The sequence below is a fragment of the Mandrillus leucophaeus genome, unplaced genomic scaffold, assembly GCF_000951045.1.
Source record: "Mandrillus leucophaeus isolate KB7577 unplaced genomic scaffold, Mleu.le_1.0 Scaffold318, whole genome shotgun sequence".
NCBI classification, from domain to species: domain Eukaryota; kingdom Metazoa; phylum Chordata; class Mammalia; order Primates; family Cercopithecidae; genus Mandrillus; species Mandrillus leucophaeus.
This window is the reverse complement of record NW_012103343.1, coordinates 2,711,609-2,736,649: the sequence shown is the minus strand read 5'-3', so window position 1 is coordinate 2,736,649 and position 25,041 is coordinate 2,711,609. Positions and strand designations below refer to the sequence as shown.

General features: G+C 38.6%; 1 protein-coding gene across 1 annotated transcript in view; it reads left to right on the top strand.

The window, feature by feature from the left end:
* STAM2 (signal transducing adaptor molecule (SH3 domain and ITAM motif) 2) overlaps positions 1-25,041 on the top strand; it is a 52,413-nt gene that overhangs the window by 8,942 nt on the left and 18,430 nt on the right. The window contains exons 2-7 of the mRNA XM_011987851.1: positions 14,091-14,175; positions 16,014-16,089; positions 16,194-16,292; positions 16,999-17,145; positions 19,340-19,409; positions 19,974-20,160. Of these exons, the coding sequence (XP_011843241.1) occupies positions 14,091-14,175; positions 16,014-16,089; positions 16,194-16,292; positions 16,999-17,145; positions 19,340-19,409; positions 19,974-20,160 (664 nt within the window). The remainder of the gene's footprint in view (positions 1-14,090; positions 14,176-16,013; positions 16,090-16,193; positions 16,293-16,998; positions 17,146-19,339; positions 19,410-19,973; positions 20,161-25,041) is intronic.

Sequence of the window (25,041 nt, the reverse complement as noted above, 5' to 3'; positions counted from 1 at the left end):
TTATAAAAGCATGAGGGGAAATGATGAAGGATTAAAAAATTTTTATTATGTGCAGTGTCCCTCATATTTAGTATCATTTTTAAATGATAGCATTCGGATGAAAAATTTGTTATGCAGTGAAATTTTTATTGTATCTGAAAACTCGCAGACTATTTTCTTGGTCGGTAAACATTCCCTTAGTAAGCACTTGCCTATTTTCATTTGCAATATGAGAATTGTAGTGACTCAGAATTTTACTTCTCATTTGTACTAAAAGTTTTTTTTTTATTCTTATTTGGAACAGCAGCTTTTACTTCCATTTGTCATGGGATGTATTATCTTAACCTTCTCTTCTAAAAAGAGATCTGCTTAAAGAAATCTAGCACATGCAGTGTTTTGGTTTGTCCACAGCAGTACTAAGTCCTTGAGATGGAGGGTTGAAGGGGAAGAAGTTTTTTTTCCCAAACATTAATACCTTATTAGGTTCTGTTAAGTTATCTGATAATGAATAAATATTTGTATCTAATGTAGAGATTGAACCTAAGAAGGTCATTGTGGCAGATATCTGGGAATGGCCATTGTCCCCTGAAAATTATTGACATTCTGAAGTGGCCACCTGCTTATAGGTGTTAAGACTAGGCTTTGTGTGTATGTATGTAGGGTAGGATATGAAACTCTGGTTACTTGACAACTATTGGTTCTAACTATTTATCACCCAGATATCAAAATAAAACTTAAGGATATATCATTTCTTTATCTTTTGTTATTTTTTTCTCCTTGGTTGTTTTCTGTCTCTGAATCTGACCACTTCTCTTCTTCCCTGCCTTGATTTTTCATTTTGTCGTATTATTACAATTTTATGTCAGAAATTTGTCAGTACATGATGATGTAGTTTTAAAATTTTTAGCCATTCTAGTGGGTATCTCATTATGGGCTTTGTCATTGTTGTTGATTTTGAGACAGAGTCTTGCTCTGTCCCCCAGGCTGGAATGCAGTGGCATGATCTAGGCTCACTGCAACCTCTCCCTCCCAGGTTCAAGCGATTCTCCTACCTCCCGAGTATCTGGGACTACAGATGTACACCACCATGCCTGGCTAGTTTTTGCATTTTCAGTAGAGACAGGGTTTCCCTGTGTTGGCCAGGCTCGTCTCCAGCTCCTGGCCTCATGTGATCCGCTCGCCTTGACCTCCCGAAGTGCTGGAGTTACAGGCGGGAGCCACCATGCCCGGCCTTCATTGTGGTTTTAATATGCATTTACCTAATAACTCTTGATGTTGGGCACCTTTAAATATATTTATTTTGCTAAATGGATATTCTCTTTTTCAAAGTACTACTTGTTTAAGTATTTTGTCCATTTTTCTTTTCACGTAATTTTCACAACTCTTTTTAGCACGGCAGCTATTTTAATCTCCATTTGACAAATGAGAACATGGATTTGAGTTTGAGTCAAAATGAAGGTGAACTACTCCAAAGCTTATAAGCTAGTAAGAAAGCTTCAGAGCTGGATGTAGGCAGGGCAGGTCCTTGTTGTTTAACTGGTGATGTGTATCCCACCCCTGAAGCCTGACAGTACTCCACAGGTGCATACAGAGTGTGCATAATGGTCTTCTCGGTCTGCAGAGGTGAGGTAATCATATGCCTGGCCTATTTGCTTTTGATTCTCTATCTGTAACTTTTTGGCATGCTAGTGGCTACCTTGGAGACTCTTTTTTTTTTTCCAAGACGGAGTCTCGTTCTGTTGCCCAGGCTGGAGTGCAGTGGCGCTATTTTGGCTCACTGCAACCTCCATCTCCCGGGTTCAAGTGATTCTCCTGGCACAGCCTCCTGAGTAGTTGGGACTACAGGTGTGTGCCACCCCACCCAGATAATTTTTTGTATATATATATTTTTTTAATAGAGATGGGGTTTCACCATGTTAGCCAGGCTCGTCTTGATCTCCTGACCTTGTGATCTGCCCGCCTCAGCCTCCCAAAGTGCTGAGATTACAGACATGAGCCACTGCACCCGGCTGACTCATTTTTCCTTTATCCCAGTCACTAGAAAATGTCTGGCACATTATACTTCCTAATAGGCCTGTTACAATGGAAATTATAACATGTATGCTTCTGCCCTGTCTCCTGAGTAAGGGTGTGTGTAAATGAGTGTGCTCATTTTGTGGAGTTAGGGGGACATGGTTCTCACCTAACAGAATTACAGAGGGTATTTTGGAAATATCAGCCAAGAAGAAAGTAAACTTGTAGGAAAATAAAGGCTGGCCCCAGGACTTGCCTTTTTAATAGATGGTTTAAAATATTAAAAGACAGTAAAAGGGAATTTTTATGTGTTTTTCCCCCTTCTTTTCCTCCTGGCTCCCCTTACGCTCAATTCTCTTAATTCCTCCTAATCGCCCCAAAAATGTTGGTGGCGACATGAGAAATGAATAGAATGGCAATGACTGATCTGTATTGTATCAGAGGAAGCAGCTCTTGAATATATTGTATTATGGTTTAGTAAATGGAGTTAATCGGTGGGCACAGTGGCTCACGCTTTTAATCCCAGCACTTTGGGAGGCCTAGGTGGGCAGATCACCTGAGGTTAGGAGTTTGAGACCAGCCTGACCAACGTGGAGAAACCCCACCCCTACTAAAAATACAAAATTAGCCCGGCATGGTGGTGCATGCCTGTAATCCCAGCTACTTGGGAGGCTGAGGCAGGAGAATCGCTTGAACTCGGGAGGCAGAGGTTTGCATTGAGCCGAGATTGTGCCATTACACTCCAGCCTGGGCAATAAGAGCAAAACTGCATCTCAAAAAAAAAAAAAAGTTAATCATGGCACTCTGCCTGATTCTTTGCTTATAAACGAGAGTTGAATTTGCATGTTTCCTATTCAGTGTGTTTAAGATATGTATTATCAAGGGAACCCGCCCCCAATATTTCAATGTAGGTTCTTTCTAGTTTCCCTAAGTGTCAGCCGGTTTCAGAGAAAGAGTACAAAGAGAGGAATTTTACGGCTGGGCCGCCGGGGGTGACATCACATATCGGTAGGTCTGTAATGCCCCACCTGAACCGCAAAACCAGCAAGTTTTTATTAAGGATTTCAAAAGGGGAGGTGGTGTATGAACAGGGAGTAGGTCACAAAGATCACATGCTTCTGAGGCCAGTAAAGATCACAAGGCAAAGGGCAAAATTAGAATTACTAATGAGGATCTGTGTTCAGCTGTGCACGTATTGTCTTGATTAACATCTTAACAGAAAACAGGGTTCAAGAGCAGAGAACCAGTCTGACCAAAATTTACCAGGCTGGACTTTCCCAATCCTAGTAAGCCTGAGGATACTGCAGGAGACCAGGGTGTATTTCAGTCCTTGTCTCAACCGCATAAGACAGACACTCCCAGAGCGGCCGTTTATAGACCTCCCCCCAGGAATGTACTTCTTTTCCTAGGGTCTTAATATTTAATATTCTTTGCTAGGAGAAGAATTGAGTATCTGTCCTCCTTGCACATCTGTTTATAGACTCTCTGCAGGAAGAAAAATATGGCTCTTTTTGCCCCACCCCGCAGGCAGTCAGACCTTACGGTTATCTTCCCTTGTTCCCTAAAATTGCTGTTATTCTGTTCTTTTTTAAGGTGCACTGATTTCATATTGTTCAAACACACGTTTTACAGTCAGATTTCATATTCTTAAAACACATGTTTTACAATCAATTTGTGTAGTTAACACAATCATCACAGAGTCCTGAGGTGATGTACATTCTCAGCTTACGAAGATAACAGGATTAAGAGATTAAAGACAGGCATAAGAAATTAATAAGAGTATTATTTGGGAACTGATAAATGTCCATGAAATCTCCACAACTTATATTCAGAGATTGCAGTAAAGACAGGCCTAAGAAATGATAAAAGTATTAATTTGGGAACTGATAAATGTCCATGAAATCTTCACAATTTATGTTCCTCTGCCATGGCTCCAGCCAGTCCCCCCCATTCAGGGTCCCTGACTTCCTGCAACAATGTATACATAGGGAAACAGAAAAACTATGTTAATTTGGCAATTTTGAACAAAAATTACTCTCAAGAGGCAGTTTAATATAGTGATTTGAACCTGGAGCACACACTCTGAGCCAGATGGCACAAATTGAAATCTCTATTTTATTGCTTACTAACTGTATAACCTTGTGCTAGTTATTTAATAATTTTCTGGACCAGGTGCAGTGGCTCATGCCTGTAATCCCAGCACTTTGTGAGGCCGAGGCAGGCAGATCACCTGAGGTCAGGAGTTCGAGACCAGCCTGACCAACATGGCAAAACCTTGTCTCTACTAAAAGTGCAAAAATTACCCAGCCATGGTGGCATGCGCCTGTAGTTCCAGCTACTCGGGAGGCTGAGGCGGGAGAATTGCTTGAACCCGGGAGGCAGAGGTTGCAGTGAGCTGAGATCGTGCCATTCTACTCCAACCTGGGCGACAGAGTGAGACTGTATCTCAAATAATAAGAATAAGAATAATTTTCTGTATCTCAGCTTTCCCATTTATATAGTTTTTATTTTTATTTATTTATTTTACATGCAAGGTTGTAAAATAACCCAGCCCAGGCTGGAGTACAGTGGCACAATCATAGCTCACTGTAACCTCAAACTCCTGGGCTCATGCACTCTCCTGTTTCAGCCTTCTGAGTAGCTAGAACTACAAGTGTGCATCACTGTACCAGACTACTTTTTAATTTTTTTTTTTTTTTTGTTAGAGATGAGGGATCTTACTGTGTTGCCCAGGCTGGTCTTGAACTCCTGGACTCTCAAGTGATCCTCCTGGCTTGGCCTCCCAAAGTGCTGGGATTACAGGTGTGAACCACCAGTCCCCACTTACGAGAATCCTTCATTTGATTGAGGAGTAAGTGATTTAGCATATGTAAAATGCTCAGGAGTTATTGCTTAATTCCTATTATTGTTTTTAATTAAATTGTTAATTAATTGAGCGTGGTGGCTCAAGCCTGTAATCCCAGCCCTTTGGGAGGCCGAGACAGGCAGATCACGAGGTCAGGAGATCGAGACCATCCTGGCTAACACAGTGAAACCCTGTCTCTACTAAAAAAATACAAAAAACTAGCCAGGCTTGGTGGCGAGTGCCTGTAGTCGCAGCTACTCGGGAGACTGAGGCAGGAGAATGGCGTAAACCCGGGAGGTGGAGCTTGCAGTGAGCTGAGATCCGGCCACTGCACTCCAGCCTGGGCAACAGAACAAGACTCCATCTCAAAAAAAAAAAAATTGTATATATGTGTTTTTATATATATATATTTTTTATATATATATTTTTTTGGCTGGCTTTTCTTGGTTCTTATACTGCAATTTTAAGGTATAGAAACAATTGAGGGTTTTTCCTCCTATTAATAGGTAAAAAGCAATTTTTTCTCCTAAGATTGCTATGGTGAGAATGTATCCCCCACAATTTACGTGTTGGAAACAGTCGCCAATGTAACAGTGTTGGGGGATGGGGCCTTTTGGGAAGTGTTTAGGTCATGAGAGTACCTCCTTTATGAATGGATTAATGCTGCAATAAAAAGGGCTTACAGGAGTGGGTTCACTCTCCCTTGCCCTTCCACCTTCTGCCATGTGAGGACACAGTAAGAAGGCCCTGACCAGATGCCATTGCTTTGATCTTGGACTTTCCAGCCTCCAGAACTGTGAGAAATAAATTTCTGTTCTTTATGAACTACCCCATTTCAGGTATTCTGTTAAATAGCAGTGTAAAACAGACTAAGACAAAATTCTAAATTGCTTTAGTCATGTCCAAAGGTATTGATACATAGTATCTTAATCATAATACATTTTTATGTTGCCTTCTGTTATACTTTAAATTATCCGCATGTCCTGCTTGTTAGTTCCCATGTGATTGGGTATTACAAGTTTTTTTTTTTTTTTTTGAGACAGTCTCGCTCTGTTGCCCAGACTAGAGTACAGTTATGTAATCTTGGCTCACTGCAACCTCCACTTCCCAGGTTCAAGTGATTCTCCTGCCTCAGCCTCCTGAGTAGCTGGAACTACAGGCACCCACCACCACACCTGGCTAATTTTTTGTATTTTTAGTAGAGACAGGGCTTCACCATGTTGGCCAGGATGGTCTCGATCTCTTGACCTCGTGATCCACCCCGCTCGTCCTCCCAAAGTGCTGGAATTACAGGTGTGAGCCCCCCGCACCCAGCCCATTTAATGCATTTTTAAATTGAGATATTGTACTTTGCAGTTCAGACATTCCATTTTTATAGTTTTCATTTCTCTGCTGAGCATTCACCAATCTTCGCATTCTTGAAAATATATATAATTCTCTAAAGTTCTTTCTTGCTAAGTCTAACATTTGGGTTATGCTAACATCTGTTTTTATTGACTAATCTTGATTTTGGGATACTTGTTTGCTTATTTAGTAATTTTTTATATTACGGTGGACATTGTGATTATTCTTTGTAGGGAGGCTAAATTACATTGTCTTCCTCTAAATGGTGTTGAGTTTTGTCAGGTTGTAATATTATTGGGGGGGATCTTTTAGGTTTTGACAGACTTGGTTTTATTCCTTGGAGGGAGGCCTATTTTGGTTTTGAACTAAATTCTAGAGGACTTTTCCTCCTAAGGTGTGCCCTTTTTGGATTTTCAACTAAATGCATGAAGTGTTCTCTTGCTTTGTTTGGGCAGTGTTAATTAGCCTGCTTGGGCTGCCATAACAATACCATAGGCTAGGTAGCTTACGCAGCAGAAATTTATTTTCTCACAGTTCTGGGGCCTGCAAGTCCGAGATCAAAGTGCCAGCAGAGGTGCTGTCTGGTGAGAGTTCGCCCCTTGGGTTATATACAGCCCCCTTACTCCTGTGTCCTCATATGGCTTTTCCTGGCTGTGTGTACACAAAGAGAGTGCTAGCTCTCTGGTGTATTTTCTTAAAAGGACACTAATCTTGTTGGATCAGGGTCCCATCCTTTTGGCATCATTTAACAATTAATTACTTCCTTAGAGGCCCCATCTGCAAATACAGCCACACTGGGGATTACAGCTTCAACATAAGAATTTTGGGAGGAACACAAACATTCCAAGCATAATAGGGAGGATGACTCCCAGTGCTGCTTGACCTTTCAGCCCCATAGAAGGTAATCTCTGCTAGACCCCATAGAAACTCATCTCGAGTGTGTTTGTGTAGCCCAGCCCTTGGCCAAGGGCCTCTGGTTAATCACCGTGCTTAGAAACCTGGTCTCCGTCTCTCAGCTGCTCTTCTTGGGCTAGTCCTCCTCTACTTGGGCTAGTCTTCCTTGTGCTGGACAGGAAAGTATTCCAAGGCAGAAAGCTGAGGCCATCGTGAGGCTCACTACATATTTTCCTTCCCTCAAAGATCTGGGACCTGCTCTGCCTGCTATTCATTCCCTGAAAACAATTGCCTCATCGATTTTGGCCTGTTTTATAGTTGTTTTTGGTAGGATCGCAAGTCTGGTACCAGATATTCTATCATGTTTGGAAGCAGAAGACTAGTCATGAATTTTTATTTGCAAACATAATAGGAGGAGCTTTAAAGCTTTCTTGCAGGCATTCTTATTTCATGTAAATTTTTTATTACTGATAGAGCCTATTTTATTAAAAGTTTTATGGGTAGAACTAGATTGTTTTTAAAGCTGTACTTTGAACATAATGACTGTAAGTTGGGCGGAGCCTTTTTGTTCCTTGTAGGTAGGTATTGATGGAATTATTCTTTATTATATTGTTAGAATCTTTCTAAGCTATTTCATGTTGTATTTGAGGCTTTCTACATACAGTAATCGAAGCCTGGTGATGAAATGTTATGACTTACACCCACCAAATGCTGGCAATTTAGCATTTAGGCCCCAGGAGGGCTCTTTCAACTTTCTCCCTCGCTATGCGTTTGACACAGAGTAATGTGATATAGGGCCCCAACATTGGGCAAAGTGACATGCTATAAAAGACTGGTTTCTTAATTATAATATTTAAGATTTCCCAGGGGTTTAAAATACTCCTAAGTGCATAATTTAAATGTTATTTAGCTCACTTGAAAAACGAAGTCCTTTTTGGCAGGCCATTATGAAGTCTTCAGGTTTTATACTTTTTAAAAAGAGTAATTGTGAGTCTATATTTGTAGAGACTAAACTGTGCTTGATAGAGTATTCAAATCAGGAATTTTCCATTTTCTGTGGAAATTAAATCGAATAAACAATAGTCTAATTAGATATTTTAAAGATTGTTGGGAGGCTTTAGAAGGCATCAGATAGGCTTCATATTTAATGTGTTACATGACCAGAATTGGAAAAATACCATGAAAAGTTGAATTCTAGCTGGACTAGGTAGGTTATTAGATGGTCTAAAATCAGACTCACCTGATTATGTGTGTGTCTTTGTACTCATACACATCCATACTCATAAAATTTGCTAATTGGTGATGCTGGCTTCTCAGATCAATGAGGAAAGGATAGATTCTTAAATGGTAGAACTGACAACAAATTTGTAAAAATATTTTTCTGTTCCTGTCTCACACCGTGTGTGAGGTTCCATATATACTAAATGAAGTTCTAGATACCCTAAAGATTTACATGTAAAAGGGGATTAATATACAGAAAAGAATGTGGGTGGATATTTAATCTTCAGGTAATTCAAACAGTATGCTAAATGACACTATAAAAAGAAAAATGGTAGATTCTGTTATAGCAAAAACTACATCATAAACGAATAGGAAAGATTGGCATGAAGCTGTAAAATATATGATTTGCTTTTCAGACTCAGTATGTAAAGTTAGTCACCTGTCTAAGAAGCTCTTGAAGCATTGCCTTCCCCACTTACCCTGCCTCCTTGTTGAGACTCCCAAACATAGAGTTACTTCTCTCAGTAAATAAGAGGAGAACTAGAACTTCATAAGCCCACTAGTGCTGTTACCTTTTGTTGCCGTGTGGTGTTGCTATTGAAGTTTGATCTTATGTAGCCCCTTGAATATTTGTCTGCTCAGCAGTGAAGCTTTGGTTGGTCCAGAACTTTGCACACATCAGCCAAACCATGTCCACAGATGGGCATCAGAGTTAAAGCCCTTTTAGTTTATGTACTCAAAAGCTCTGCTGTTGTTTGCCACTTTACACATTGTACCAGGCTAATGGAGTGTGGAGGAACAACCAACATCATTCATTCACTCATGAAACAAATATTGATGGAGCACCTACTTCGTGCCCTACATGCTGTTTATGTACTAAGAATAATAATTGTGAACAAAACAAACAAAAATTCGTGCTGTGATTGTTACATTCATCTGGGGGTGGAATGTGGTGAAAGGTTGTGACAAAGACAGATGCTAAACAAAAAAAAAAAAGCTATGAAACATCTTCAGAAAGGACTATGCACAAAATCCTGCCCTCCTAATTATTTTGTATTTAGTCTATGTGAGTCACCAATATGAATGATACCAGTAAGTATAACAAAGAAGACAGATTGAGTACCTAATGGATTTACAATCAGTTTACTGATAGCTTCTCTCTAGCTCGTTTTGGAACTTTATGGCCACTCTGTATATAATGGTACATTGTGCAGCTACTAAAAATACTGGTATAGATGTATATTTCTGAATGTGGACAGATGTTTATGAGTAGAAATGCATGTTAAGAAATGATACATTTAAGTATGATCACAATATTAGTGGGGAATATTTTTTCTGTACCCCTATGGTTTTCTTTGTGAGAAGGGAGTTCCATTAGTGTCACCCTGAGCCTGCCCTTTGTTTTGTTTTGTGGAGACAGGGCTCACTCTGTTGTCCACGTTGGAGTGCAGTGGTGCGATCTTGTCTCACTGCAACCTCGACCTCCCAGGCTCAAGCCATCCTCCTACCTCAGCCTCCCAAGTAGCTGGGACTACAGACGTGTGCCATCAGGCCCAGCTAACTTTTTTGTGTTTTTTGTAGAGACAGGGTTTTACCATGTTGCCCATGCTGGTGTTGAACTCCTGGGCTCAAGTGATCTGCCTGTCTTGGCCTCTCAAGTGCTGGGACGATAGGTGTGTGCCACCTCACCTGGCTTGCCCTTGCTTTTTTATTCACTTCATCTCTGGTGTGAGGACACCTGATTGGTAAGTTTGAGAATAACTGGCCTTACGTATGCCCTTCTGTGTAGGACTAGCTAGTCTTTCCACCACCACTGAGTGATTTTTCATTTACTTCTCCATGGAATAAGTTATGCAGAGGTTCACCCCTGCAGGGAGAGACCTTCTCCTCTTTAGTGCTAAGGCATGCCCACTTCTGGGGTTCACTGCTAAATTCATTTGGCCAGTATATCTAAAGCTTCTGTTAGTAACAAAAGTGTTATTTTATTCTGTTTTGTTTCTCATCTTGTTCATAACTTAGCCAAGGAAGAAGTTGTCTGTTTTTGGGTGCTGTCTTTGTACACCTTATACTATTTAATTTTGCATTAGCTTTTATTATTTTTGTGTGTGTGTGTGTGTATATGTATGTGTGTGTATATATGTATATATAATGTCTGGAAGGATATACATCATAGTTTTAAAAGGGATTGGAAAAAGGTTTTTCCTTGTCTGTACTTCTGAATTCATGGAATTTATTAGATACGTAATTCAGAAATAGTTAAGCCTTGAAAACAATATAGTCTGCTCTGACTTTCCAAAGCAATAGTCTTTTTTGCGCAAGGGAAGAAGGTGAAAACCTGAGTAGGTATGTTTTACCTGCATAGTTTGGTGCCTGGATCTAGAACTTTCAGTAGACAAAAATATATTACTTTTCTAAAACCCTTGGTTTGTCATTTCATCACATGTCAAAACAGTTGCTTTCCATCCATAAGTAGTAGGCAATTTGCATGGCTTTTTAAAGCGAGTTCCAGCATTTAACTGAGGTTAACTGCATTGGTGTGTTTCTCTTTACTCACAAAGTATAGTTGTTTGCTAAGCCAGTTCATTTTTTGGCTTCTTTTGATTATTCCTTGCTGTTTAAAAAAAAAATTACTCTGGTTTCCTACCATCTTTCCTGATGATCACTGTGATATCACCTGTCGTGTGTGTGTGTGTGTGTGTGTGTGTGTGTGTGTGTATGTTTTGCTAGCTTATTCTATATTTGAAATTATAGAGTATATGTGATAAAGAGGAAAAGACATAAAATGATACAATGTTTCTAAAGTGGTGTTTTTTATATCTCCACCTCTCCATACTAGAAGAAAAAATTGTATTCCTTGATATTGAAATTTTTGTAAAAGTTAGTAAAGTAAAAATGCTCCATAACTCAATCATTATATTCCGATCATGCTTTTTAACAGTTTATGTTTAATTAATTTATTTTATTTCTCACAATGCAGGTTACTTGTCAGTTTTTACTTTGATCATGTAATATTTCAGACCACAAAAAAGATATTGAAAATAAAATATTTTCTGGATACATACTGTACAACTTAATAAACCTTTATAAATACAATGAAGCCCCTGTCTTCTTTTGAACCACCCCCCAAGTTTGATGTTTATCCTTCTCATGCATGTTAATACTTTTATGACCTGTGTATATATCCCTAAAGAATATAGCGTATTTTTTGGATGTTATGAAATTCCAGGTGAAACATTCACATATTGCTGGTGGGAATGTACCATAGTATAGTTCCCTTGGAAAACTGCCCATTCCTAAAAAAATTAAACATAGAGTTATCATATGACACAGCATTTCTACTCCTAGATCTATGCTAAAGGAAAATGAAAACATGATGTCTACATAGGGACTTGTACATGAATATTGATAGCATCAGTGCATTATTTATATTAGCCAAAAAGTGTTTTTTTTTTTTGAGATGGCATTTTGCTCTGTCGCCCAGGCTGGAGTGCAGTGGCACGAATTCTGCTCACTGCAAGCTCCACGTCCCAGGTTCAGGCCATTCTCCTGCCTCAGCCTCCTGAGTAGCTGGGTCTACAGGCGCCCACCACCATGCCCGGCTAATTTTTTGTAATTTTAGTAGTGATGGAGTTTCACCGTGTTAGCCAGGATGGTCTCGATCCCCTGACCTCGTGATCTGCCCAGCTCGGCCTCCCGAAGTGCCGTGAGCCACCGCTCCTGGCCCAAAAACGTTTTTGAAAATCCAAATGTTGACTGGCATGGTGGCTCAGACTTGTAATCTCAGCACTTTCGGAGGCTGAGGCAGGCAGATCACTTGAGCCCAGCAGTTTGAGACCAACCTGGGCAACATGACGAAACCCCATCTCCACAAAAAATGCAAAACTTAGTTGGGCGTGATGGTGCACACCTGTGGTCCTAGCTACTCGGGAAGCCGAGGTGGGAGGATCACGTGAGCCCCGGGAGATCAAGGCTGCAGTGAGTCGTGATGACACCACTGCACACCAGCCTGGGCAACAGTGTGAGACCCTGTCTCAGTAAGCCAACCAACCAGCCAGCCAACCAGCCAGCCAACCCAGATGTTCATGAACTGGTGAATGGATAAATGTGGTATATCTATACAGTGGAATATTATTTAGCCATAAGAAGAAATGAAGTACTGATACATGCTACAACGTGGATGACCCTTGCAAACATTATGCCAAATAACAGAAGCCAGTCAGAAAAGAACATGTATTGTATGGTTCTGTTTATATGAAAAATCCAGGATAGGTGAATCTTTGGAGACAGAAAGTAGACAAGTGGTTGCTTGGGGCTGGGAGTATGTAGGGAGAATGAACAGTAATTGCCAGTGGGTATGGATTTCTCTTGGAAGTGATTAAATGTTCTCAAATTAGATACTGGTGTTAGTTGTACAACTCTATGAATATAGTCAAAACATTGAATTGTACATTTTAAATGTGTAAATTGTATTGATACGTGAATTATAGCAATAAAGCTGTCTTTAAAAAACTCATGTAGCTGGGTGCGGTGCCTCACGCCTGTAATCCCAGCACTTTGGGAGGCCAAGGTGGGCGGATCGCAAGGTCAGGAGTTTGAGACCAGCCTGGCCAATATGGTGACACCCTATCTCTACTAAAAATACAAAAATTAGCCGAGCATGATGGCGGGCACCTGTAGTCCCAGATACTTGGGAGGCTGAGGCAAGAGAATCGCTTGAACCTGGGAGGCAGAGGTTGCAGTCAGCTGAGATTGTGCCACTGCACTCCAGCCAGCCTGGGCAACAGAGTGGAGACTCTGTCTCAACAACAAAAAAAAAAGCAGAAAAAAGGAAGAAAAACAACTCATGTAAATATTATGAATTCTTCTGCTGTTAGCTTTTTTGACTCAGCATTATAAGCCCAAGCAAATCATGTTTTGAGTTTCATAAATTTTTGTTCATTTAATTTTGTATCCCTCATTTCATATTCCATTGTATGAATTTACTATATTAATCAGTTTTTCTTTTTGCTGTGAAAACAATGCTTCAGGCTGAGTACAGTGGCCTGTAATCCCAACATTTGGGAGGCCAAGGAGGAAGATTCCTTGAGCCCAGGAGTTCAAGACCAACCTGGGCAACATAGTGAGACCCCTTCTCTATTAAAAAAAATTTACAAAACCAATGCTTTATTGGACAGTTTAGTACATATTTACTTGTATGATATACTTTCTAATTTTTTTAAGAGATACGGTCTCTCCCTGTCACCCAGGCTGGAGTGCAGTAGCGTGATAATAGCTCACTGCGGCCTTGAATTCATAGGCAAAGCAATCCTCCCATTTCAGCCTCCCAAGTAGCTAAGATTACAGGCATTTGCCACCATGCCTGGCTAATGTATAAAATTTATTTTTTGTAGAGACAGGGTCTCACTATATTGTCCAGGCTCGTCTCAAACTCCTGGCCTCAAATGATCCTCCTGCCTTGGCCTCCCATGCATGGGATTACAGGCATGAGCCACCATGCCCAGTCTTGATGATACATTTTTAAAACTTTCTTCCAAGTTAGAATTTTATGGGGTTATTGATACTTAGTAATTTGTTTATTTAGAAGGCATTTAATTGCTTTACCTCAAGATACTTAGTTCATTTAATTATACAATTTAAAATTGAAGTTAATAGAAGTACTTTTGTCTTCTGAAGGTCATCTGTAGTATCTTCGGCAAGAGAAAAGGTAGGATTTCTTAAATGTTGGGCCTTTACTGGTATTTTAGTGTTATATGAAATGTGTCCTCATTGTTGTGTATGCTAATATATTTTATAGAAAAAGCCACGAATGAGTACAACACTACAGAAGATTGGAGTCTTATTATGGACATATGTGACAAAGTTGGAAGTACTCCTAATGGGTAAGATGTCCAGTCATGCTCAGTCAGTGTCTAGGAACTTGATAACCAGTGTCTCTTTTTGTGATGTAACTTTGAGAGAACAATGAGACTTTATCACAGTTGACCCTAGAACAACACAGATTTAAACTGTGAGGGTCCACTTATACATAGGTTTTCTTCCACCTCTGCCACCTCTAAGACTGCAGGACCAACCCCTCTTCCTCCAACTCATGATTTCCTTAACAACATTTTTTTTTTCTCTAGCTTACCTTATTGTAAGAATACAGTATATTATGTAGATACAAAATATATGTCCATCTACTGTTTATGCTATTGGTGAAGAGCTTCTGGTCAAGAGTAGGCTGTTAGTTGGCTGGTTGCAGTGGCTCACGCCTGTAATCCCAGTACTTTGAGAGGCTGAGGTGAGCAGATCACTTGAGGTCAGGAGTTTGAAACCAGCCTGGCCAATATGGTAAAACCTCGTCTCTACTAAAAATACAAAACTTAGCTGGACATAATGGTGTGCACCTGTAATCCCAGCTACTTGGGAGGCTGAGACAGGAGGATCGCTTGAACCCAGGAGGCAGAGGTTGCAATGAACTGAGATGGCACCACTGCACTCCAGCCTGGGCGGCAGAGTGAGACTCTTGTCTCAAAAAAAAAGAAAAGACTAGGCTATTAATAGTTAAGCTTTTGGGGAATCAAAAGTTATACACAGATTTTTGGCTGTGTGGGGTGTTGGTGCCCCTAACTTTCATGTACTTAAAGGCTCAGTTGTACTTTTGGGACATAAAAGTTAAAAAAGCCCAGTTGCTGGATTTATGGGATTAACTTCATCCTGAAGGAACAAATGAAAAAGAGTTCAACTGAAAATCTGCTTTAGTCACACACGTGATGAAAGCCTTGACACAATAGGGATACATGATAACAATGTTTAGGTGAGTTATTTAAGGAATTCCTCTAGGAGTTCTATATGTATGGGAACTTTTAAATAATGAGTAGATAACACAATAGATAATATAACAAAAAAGTCTTTGAGTAATATACATATAAATATAATAGGCTAACAAATGAAAAAAGTGAATATAAAAAGTGCTTTTGGGGAGATGTGGCAATTAGCTGAACTATATGTTAGAAATTTAGAAGAGTGATGAAAGCATTTGTTTTAACATGAAAACTTTTCATAGTACATTCACATGTTTATATATCATGTTAGATTTTTTTCAAAATAAGATTTTGCTGTCTGAAAGCTAAATCTGTCTTAAAGAAATGGAAAGATCTGGTATACGTCTCTTGTGTTGACAGACCGTTTGTGAAGTGGTTTGTCTCTTGATTTTGGAATACACAACATTTGCAACATGCTTTTTTTTAAAAGTTCTATGAGCCTATAAACAAAATATTGTGTACAATCATTTTATAGATTTATTCCTTTAATAACATGAAATTTCCAGGATTTTAGTTTAATTTATTTTTATTTTATACTTACTTTATTTTATTTTGAGTCAGAGTCTCTCTGTCATCCAGGCTGGAGTACGGTGGCATGACACAGCTCACTGCAGCCTCCTGGGCTCAAACAATCCGCTTGCCTCAGCCTCCTCAGTAGCTAGGAGTACAGACACACGCCACCATGCCCAGCTAATTTTTAAATTTTTTATAGAGATGAGTTCTTACTTTGTTGTCCAGGCTGGTCTCAAATTCCTGGGCTCAAGTGATCCTCCTGCCTTGGCTTCCCAAAGTGTTGATATTACAGGCCTGGGCCGTTAAATATAAAAGTATTTGGTTATAGAATAATACCTTAATGTTTGAATTACATTTATCAATAAATACTTAACTGTCTGTCTCTTTTTTTTTTTTTTTAGAGCGAAAGATTGCCTAAAAGCCATAATGAAAAGGGTAAATCATAAGGTTCCACATGTTGCTCTGCAGGCACTAACCGTGAGTACAAGTCGTGTTATTATTTGACGCAAATTTTAAATGTTTTTAATTATAGTAAGTTAATATTTTAACATTTGTATATTAATTTTTATTTCAATTAATAGCTTCTTGGGGCTTGTGTGGCAAACTGTGGAAAGATATTTCATTTAGAAGTATGTTCCCGTGATTTTGCAACAGAAGTACGTGCTGTGATTAAAAATAAGGTAAATTTTAAAAACAGAAGAAATTTAAGTCATTAAAAAATACATAGATTGTGTGTTGTTATAACTATATGTGGTATTACTAAAGTGTTATAAATGAAGTCATTTTTAGATACATTGAAATGAAATAAACTGTTCTGATATTTGATTTTTTAATTTGTAGCACCAAAAACTCTTCTCCCCAAAGTATATATACTGTAGATAATAGCAAATCCTTTTTGAGGGCCAGTAAGTAGTCATTGCTTTAAGCATTTTACATATACTGTCTTGTTGAATGCTCTTAACTACCCTTGGAGCATTAGATTCTTGGAAATTAGATTCCCTTATCATTCTTATTTTATAAATGCAAAAACTGAGACTTAGAGGTAACTTGTTCAAGGTCATGCAGCTAGTAAGTGGAAGAGCTAAGATTTACATCCAAGTTTCTCTGGTTCCATTCTCCAAAACATGGAGAAGATAATCTCTGAATATAAAAGATTTGTTGTCATTATAATAAGACTTAGGAATTGGTGTTAAAAACAGTCATTTTGTATGAGATAGCATGTAAATAGGCATCTGTCAATTACTCAACTAGGCTAGAAATTGCTGGACTTTTGTAGATGTTCATATAATTACAGAGAATTTTGATGGTAGTTCTCCTTGTTAAATAATTTAAGTACTTATTTTAACCATAGATTTGTGTTCATTTCCCTTTCCTTTTCCTTAAAAGGCACATCCTAAAGTATGTGAAAAACTGAAATCTTTAATGGTGGAGTGGTCAGAAGAATTTCAGAAGGACCCTCAGTTTAGTCTAATATCTGCAACTATTAAATCTATGAAAGAGGAAGGAATTACTTTTCCTCCAGCAGGTTCTCAGGTGAGAGATTCATTCAGATCCATGGTTGACCCTGTAATATTTTGAAGGTATGTATATTATGTAAAGACTAGGCAAGGTATGTCTAGATTATCATTTTCCACCTCTACTTCCCAAATGACTCTCTAGCATAGTGCCTTCCTTACATTTAGTAGACATATTAGTTTTTGTGTATTTCTTCCACATATCAGAACCTTGAGAAGTTAATCAGACAAAAATAGTAGATTTAATGTTTCTCTAAGTCTGCAGTCATGAAAAAGGCATGGGTGTATGACATAGCCCTTATAGTCAAGAAATTTGTAGCAAATTTGAACGATAGCTTTATACATGTGAAAAATAACTAATTTAGATTGTAAGTGACAAACATAGGATGAGGGGAATAGACTGTATGCTGTCTGTCTTAATACTAAAGAGAGAAAGAAGTGACTACCGATTGGAATGGTGAAGAAGGTAAAGAGGTAGAATTTTGAAACTTGAATGTATTACTATTTTGTTAGAAGTGAAGAAGTCACACCAGGAAAAAAGTGAAATGAACAAATTCATGGAATTGAGAGGCTCAAGACTTGTTTGTTGAAGAGTGAAAATGCCTAGAGTGAATGCTTTACATATAAGATAGATGGAAATGTAAGACTAGAAATTTATTTGCTGGGAGAGGGGATAGCTTTAGTAGAACCGGGGTGTGGAGGCAGGGATGTTGACTCATGGAGTGGGCTGTTTTTTTGTTTTTTTAGGTCTAGGGGAGGAAAATACTATTCCTTGGGTTTTGCTCTCAGTACCTTATTCCCTGCCATTAATATTAGGATATGGGCTAGGGAAAGAGACTATGAGAAGTACTATATTTTCTTTTCTTTTAGATCATAGATTAAAGAGAAAAAAAGATGCTTTTTTTTTTGGAGACGGAGTTTCGCTCTTGTTGTCCAGGCCGGAGTGCAGTGGCGCAACCTCGGCTCGCTGCAATCTCTGTCTCCTGGGTTCAAGCAATTTTCCTGCCTCTGCCTCTAGAGTAGCTGGGATTACAGGTGCCTCCTACCACCATGCCCGGCTAATTTTTTGTATTTTTAGTAGAGATGGGGTTTCACCATTGTGGCCAGGCTGGTCTCGAACTTCTGGCCTCAGGTGATCCACCTGCCTCGACCTCCCAAAGTGCTGGGATTACAGGCATGAGCCACACCAACTGAAAAAAGATTATAACTGACCAGACCTAAGAGTACAAGGTAGAGTTTTGAGACAAAAGTCTTGTAAATAATAAAAAGGAAACATTTTCCTGTTCTGTCTTTTCTGCATATTTTTCTGAAAAATCTATGTAAAGAACTGGTTGATGGATCAGAGTCCTGGATACCTGTCTTACTTGCCACTTATTAAATTCAAGCATGACCTTCCTTAGTTCTCTACTTTGCCTGGCAGACCACTGCCATCCAGCCACAGTAACTAGTAAAAGGACTTCACGCGTATTCCTAGAACTGCACCTCTTGTCTCTGTCCCCACTCCTCTCTCTTCAGTGATGATCATGACTTCTTGCTGGCACTTCTCGTGTAGCTGTACTCCTGTAGCAGTAGAGCTCCTCTCACTAAGAGACCTTGAGATCAGGAATACAATCAGGAAAGAGTCATATTTTTTTATTCTATTAAATATTTAAGTACTTTCTGTATGCCAAGTTCTGTGTTAGATTTTTGCAAAATCTAAGCCAGTTTGAGTCCTGTGTGAGTTGATAATGTTTTCTTGAAAAATCTGATGTTTTATTTTAGGATTTGAAAACAATTACTTAAAATTATTATAAAGAACTTCACTTTTAGACCAGTCATGGTGGCTCATGCCTGTAATCTTAGCACTTTGGGAGGCTGAGACAGGAGAATCACTTGAGGCTAAGAGTTGCAGATCAGCGTGGGAAACATAGTGAGATCCTGTCTCTACAAAAAATAAAAATTAGCCAGATGTGGAGGCATATACTTGTAGTTCCGGCTTCCCAGGAGACTGAGGTAAGAGGATCACTTGAGCCCAGGAGTTGGAAGTTTCAGTGAGCTATGACTGTGCCATGCACTCCAGCCTGGCTGACAGGGTGAGACCCTGTCTCAGAAAAGAACTTCACTTTTAAATGAAACTCAGTTATATCATTTAAAATTTAGCATCTGCAAGTAATTATAGAGCTTGTGTTTTGTTTGAAGAGATAGTTGTGTTCATTTTACTCATACATTTACAGACTGTCTCAGCTGCCGCCAAGAATGGTACGTCATCGAACAAAAACAAAGAGGATGAAGACATAGCTAAAGGTAAATGATCAAGCACGTGTAATTTAGTGTTGCTTAAAATATCTTTGCCAGAACATTTTTTTAAATAAAAATGATAATAAAACTAGTATACTTTTATTTCTACCTCAAATCTAAAAACTAGTAGCGTCCAAAAAGTAAGGAAAACAAATGACATGCTGTCAAATGAATTTAATTCATTATCTTTTTTCAGTAATATATGTTTGATGTGCTACCTTTGGAGAGATTACATTTCACCTTTTTTTTAATGCCAAAGTTATGAGTCAAGCACAGAAATATGTTCATGGCTTATCCTATATGGAAAGCTACCCATATTATAATGTCACAATCTGCTTGCTATAAAAATAATTGCTGCTGTATATGACAGACCATGATAATAAGGAATGAGCAAAAACTTTATTTTAAAAATGTCACGGTTCCCTGCCCTGCCCCACCCTACCGAAAGATAACTGTAGCTTGTAATTAGACAAATAAAATGCTTGATTTATTCTTATTAAATTTTACATTGCCATCTAATGTTTATCAAAATTAATTCCAGTTGCTTTGCATTTTAATTTTTGAAACTAGCTATTGAATTATCGCTGCAAGAACAGAAACAGCAACACACAGAAACAAAATCCTTATATCCATCTGCAGAAATTCAGTTAAATAATAAGGTTGTACGGAAAGTGAGAGCTTTATATGATTTTGAAGCTGTTGAGGACAATGAACTCACCTTTAAACATGGTGAAATAATTATTGTTTTGGATGACAGGTATGTTTTAAATCTTTATGGAAAGTTTTAAAGTGTAATGCCCTTCTTTTAGAATCCAGAGTATTCAGTTCTTTGACTTTTAGTGTATTTAAATAATAATAGAACATTTTCATACCTTATTTTTTTCTAAAATAAAAGGTAGATAATGTGAGCCTCCTCTCGTTATATTTGATAATTTATGTTTGTTATATTTGATAATTTATGTGTTGGATGAAAGACGTATTAAATATTGCTGATGACCACAAGTGAGAAACATGTAAATACTCAGTTACTTGCATATGTTTACGTTGGCAGTTGTGTGTACCGAAATTACTGGCAGAAAAACTTTAGGAAGAAATATAGCAATATACCCTTGATCAAAGCACCAAAAGCTAAACTTGGCTCCTCCCCATTTCTTAATCTACTACTGTACTCTTAGAATTTTCCTGCCGTTTAAAGCTGTCATAAAAAATAGATCAATCTCTGTTGAGCTTAATACTGTTCTGTACTTTTAAAGGAAATTCATGGAACTTAGCAAGAGTGAGAAGTAAGCTTGTTGCCGTGAACAGAGATTGCAGATGTATTTGGTATCCATTATAAATAACTTATTTATAACGCACTAGTCTAATATTTCTAGTATATTTTAAGATAAAGGGTAGATAAGTAATGGTTTTACTTTGCTGTGGTAAATATTTATTGAGAAAATGTTATGTAATCGACTATTTATAATTAATAACAAATGAGGACGCAGTTGTCTTCATAAAACCTAGAATAAAGTAAGGGAGTTAAAATTACAATATAGACAGTTGTATGGAAGGCAGAATGTGGTGAATACCATAAAAGAGGTGCTGTTGGAGCCCAGATAGCAGATTTATACTTGGTGCAAGCATCTGGCAAAGAAGGCTTATCCTAGGGTTCCATTTGAGTTGTGTTTCTTGATTGGTTTTGATAGGATAAAAAATTTTGCAAGAAATTGAGGATGGGAAAAGGAAGGTCTCTTAGACAATCAAGATAATACCATCTTCACGTAGAAAATCTTTTTTCTGTGAAGAAAAAATTTTAAAAAAAAATAATCATTTGGAGTGGAACACCATGATCCCTGAAGGAGAATAGATAGAAATGCAGATACTTCTCAACTTATATTAGCCTACAGTTGGGCAAAATCATGTAACACAAAACCTATTTATTATAATAAAGTATTGAATATCTCATGTGACTTATTGAATACTGTACTGAAAGTTAAAACCAGAATGGTTTATGGGTACCTCAGTGTGTATCACTTTTGCACCATCGTAAGTCATGCCATCATGAGTTTGAGACTGTCTGTAAAGGTAGAGAGATAGTGTGGGCTCTGAACACTGACAGTCTAAAATGTCAGGCTTATAAGTGTCTTTTAGTTAGAGTACTTACAAAAGAGCTTATGTTTACTGTTTTGATATTCTTATACAACTATGAAGTTAAAGATATTTATAAAATAAAAACAAAATGGGTGGTTTTATCTAAGATTTTAATTTAGAGCATTACTTTATGTAACAAAATTTTCTAAAATAAACTGCTGCTCACCAAACAATTTTCAATTAAGGTTTATCACCACAAAAAAGAACTTTTTAAATTGTAACTGCTGAAATAATTCAACATGAATATGATGGAATATGTAGGTCAATTGCTGTCATTTTGACAATAGTACACCACAATTTTATAGTTGCTGTAAGCATGCTTATGGGTAAAATATTGTCATTCTAGGTGATTGGTAATCGCTGGTAGACAAATGCAAACTTGCGGGCTAAAGTTAAATGACAGTCTTCGGTTAAAAGGAGGTCATCCAGAAAATGACTCTCCTCATTGTTTGTATACTTTTGTGGAATGTAAAGCGTAAAATTTTCACACACAGAAGTCCCTTGAAGTCCCTTGAAAACATATCATTCTTGGATCTCCATTTAAGAACCATTGAGCTGGCAGGGCATGGTGGCTCACACCTGTAATCCCAGCATTTTGGGAGGCTGAGGTGGGCTGATCATGAGGTCAGGAGTTCGAGACCACCTTGGCCAATATGGTGAAACCCCATCTCTATTAAAAATGCAAAAATTAGCCGTGCATGGTAGCGCGCACGCCTGTAGTCCCAGCTACTTGGGAGGCTGAGGCAGGAGAATCGCTGGAACCTGGGAAGCGGAGGTTGCAGTGAGCCGAGATTGTACCACTGCACTCCAGCCTGGATGACAGAGCGAGACTCTGTCTCAAAAACAAACAAAGAAAAACCACTGAGCTGATAGAAAAGGTGCACATTTCTTATTTTTTTATTTGAGACAGAGTCTCACTCTGTCACCCAGGCTGGAGTGCAGTGGTGCCATTTCAGCTCACTGCAACCCCCACCTCCTATGTTCAAGTGATTCTCCTGCCTCAGCCTCTCCAGTGGCTGAGATTACAGGCATGCGCTACCATGCCCAGCTAATTTTTGTATTTTTAGTAGAGACAGGGTTTCACCACGTTGGCCAGGCTGGTCTCGAACTCCTGACCTCAGGTGATCTGCCCACCTTGGCCTCCCAAAGTGCTGGGATTACAGGCATGAGCCACTGCGCCGGCTCAAAGGTGCACATTTTTTATTAACAGAGTATATCAAGAAAAGCTTTTCACTTTCTACATTTTAGCTTTATCTTACCACTCCATGTTTCTTTTCTTTTCTTTTTCTTTCTTTTTTTTGAGACAGGGTCTCACTCTGTCGCCCAGGCTGGAGTGCAGTGGCATGATCTCAGCTCACTGCAACCTCCACCTCCCAGGTTCAAGCGATTCTCCCACCTCAGCCTCCTGAGTAGCTGGGAATACAGGCATGCACCACCATGCCCAGCTAATTTTTTTGTTCTTTTAGGGGTAGAGACAGGGTTTCACCATGTTGGCCAGGCTGGTCTCAAACTCCTGGCCTCAAGTGATCCACCCGCCTCAGCCTCCCAAAGTGCCAGGATTATAGGCGTGAGCCACCATGCCTGGCCCACTCCATGTTTGTTTTCTGTGTACCATTTCAGATAATCAAGTGGAATTCTTGCAGTTCCCAAAATGCCATTTTCTGCTTAGTCCTCTGTAGCATTGTACCTTTGGTTCTGTCTGCCTGGAAAGCCCTGTTGAAGGAGGTAAAAGCATTTAGAAAAGGAGAAGAACTTTACTTTCAAGGACAGGTTGCAAGGGAGTCCAAGCTTTAGAAAAGTTGCCTCCCCATATTAAAAAATAAAACAGGTATTTTAAGGAATAAGACCCCCACATGATTAGCAAATTTTTCCAGGTGTACTATTTCTATGTTCATAGTAGAAATGGCAGTTTTCTCGTGTGATTCTTATATCCAGAGAGGACATTACTACCTTCAGTCACTGTCATTGCAAAAGTTAGCAGGTGAGTACTTTTTGTTAAGAAATCAGTAGTTAAAAGGAAACGCTCAAGTTTTCATGTACTTTGAGACCTAAAACTAAGTATGGTAACATTTTTTGTTTTATCTCAGAGTTCAGAGGTTTTTGTTTCTTTGTGCCTTGTTTTCTTGCTTATCAATAATGGCAGGAGGACAAAATGTCATTTTTATTTCCACAGCCTTAATTTTCTTTTCCTCCTGGCAAGTGCCTACTTAACCTTCAAAACCCGTGTCAGATTTTATATCCTCTGGGAAGCCTTTCAACCTTTCTCTGCTTTTTAGTTCCCAGTGGAGTTAGGAGTTCCCTTCTTTGTGCTATAGCTCTCTGAACATATATAACAGCATTTCTCATACTGGATTTTAAACAGAGTCATTTCTCAATTCCTTAGAGGTTTGGTTCCAGGACCCCTGTTGATACCAAAATCCACAGATGCAAGTCTTTGATATAAAATGGCATCATATTTGCATATAACTTACACATATCTTGCTATATATTTTAAATTATCTCTAGATAACTTATAGTACCTGATACAATGTAAATGCTATGCAAGTCATTATATTGTATTTTTAAATACAACATATTGTATTTAAAAAAATTTTTTTTTGTTCTATTGTCATTTTTGTTTATCTTTCATGAATACTTTTCATTTGGGGTTTGTTGAGTCCATGGATGTAGCACTCGCCAGATACGGAGGGCAAACTGCACTTCTTTACATATGTCTCTCTACTAAATCAGTTGATTCTGAAGAGGCTCATCACTTCCTTGGGTGGGAGAAAGGGGAAAGGAGAAAACCAATTCTGATGGTAAAGCAAGATAACATGTTTTTAGTCAGTTCTGTAGGAAAGGTTGTAAAACACTGCTAGATTCTTTTTTTTTTCTTGTTTTTATAGATAGGGTGTGACTGGGTTGCCCAGGCTGGAGTGCAGTGGTTATTCACAGACGTGGGTATAGCACACTACAGCCTGGACTCCTGGACTCAAGCAGGCCTCGTCCCTCCGCCTCCTGGGTAACTGGGACTACAGCTTTGTGCTAGATTTTAAACTTCTTGAGGGCACAAATGGTGTCCTAATTATCTTTGTAACTTCAGTGCTTAGCCTGAAGGTACTATTTTCTCCATGGTAGGTTTTCATAAATGTTAGCTGAATAATGTTTGTTGAAGGTGAGGTTTATGTTCTTTAGACTTGTATCATTTTTTTGTTTTTCACTCAGTTGTGATTTATTTTTTTAATATAAAAAGCTCTAAATATAAATGCTATATTAAAGTTTTCTTTAATTGTTAAATGATTTGTGTAAAATTAGAGTGCCAATTTCTTTAATTTGGGAATTTAAACTTGAACAACGTTTTTTTGCCATCAGCATTCCATAGAATCAACTTGTAGTCAGTGAAGAGAGTATAGAGCTGGATTAGGACTGGAAAGGAGTTGTCAGTTTGGTTGCTTTGCCTACTTTTATGCTTCATCAGAGTTTGTAGTAGTGGCTGGGAGGAAAAGTATCCTATATTGGTAGGACC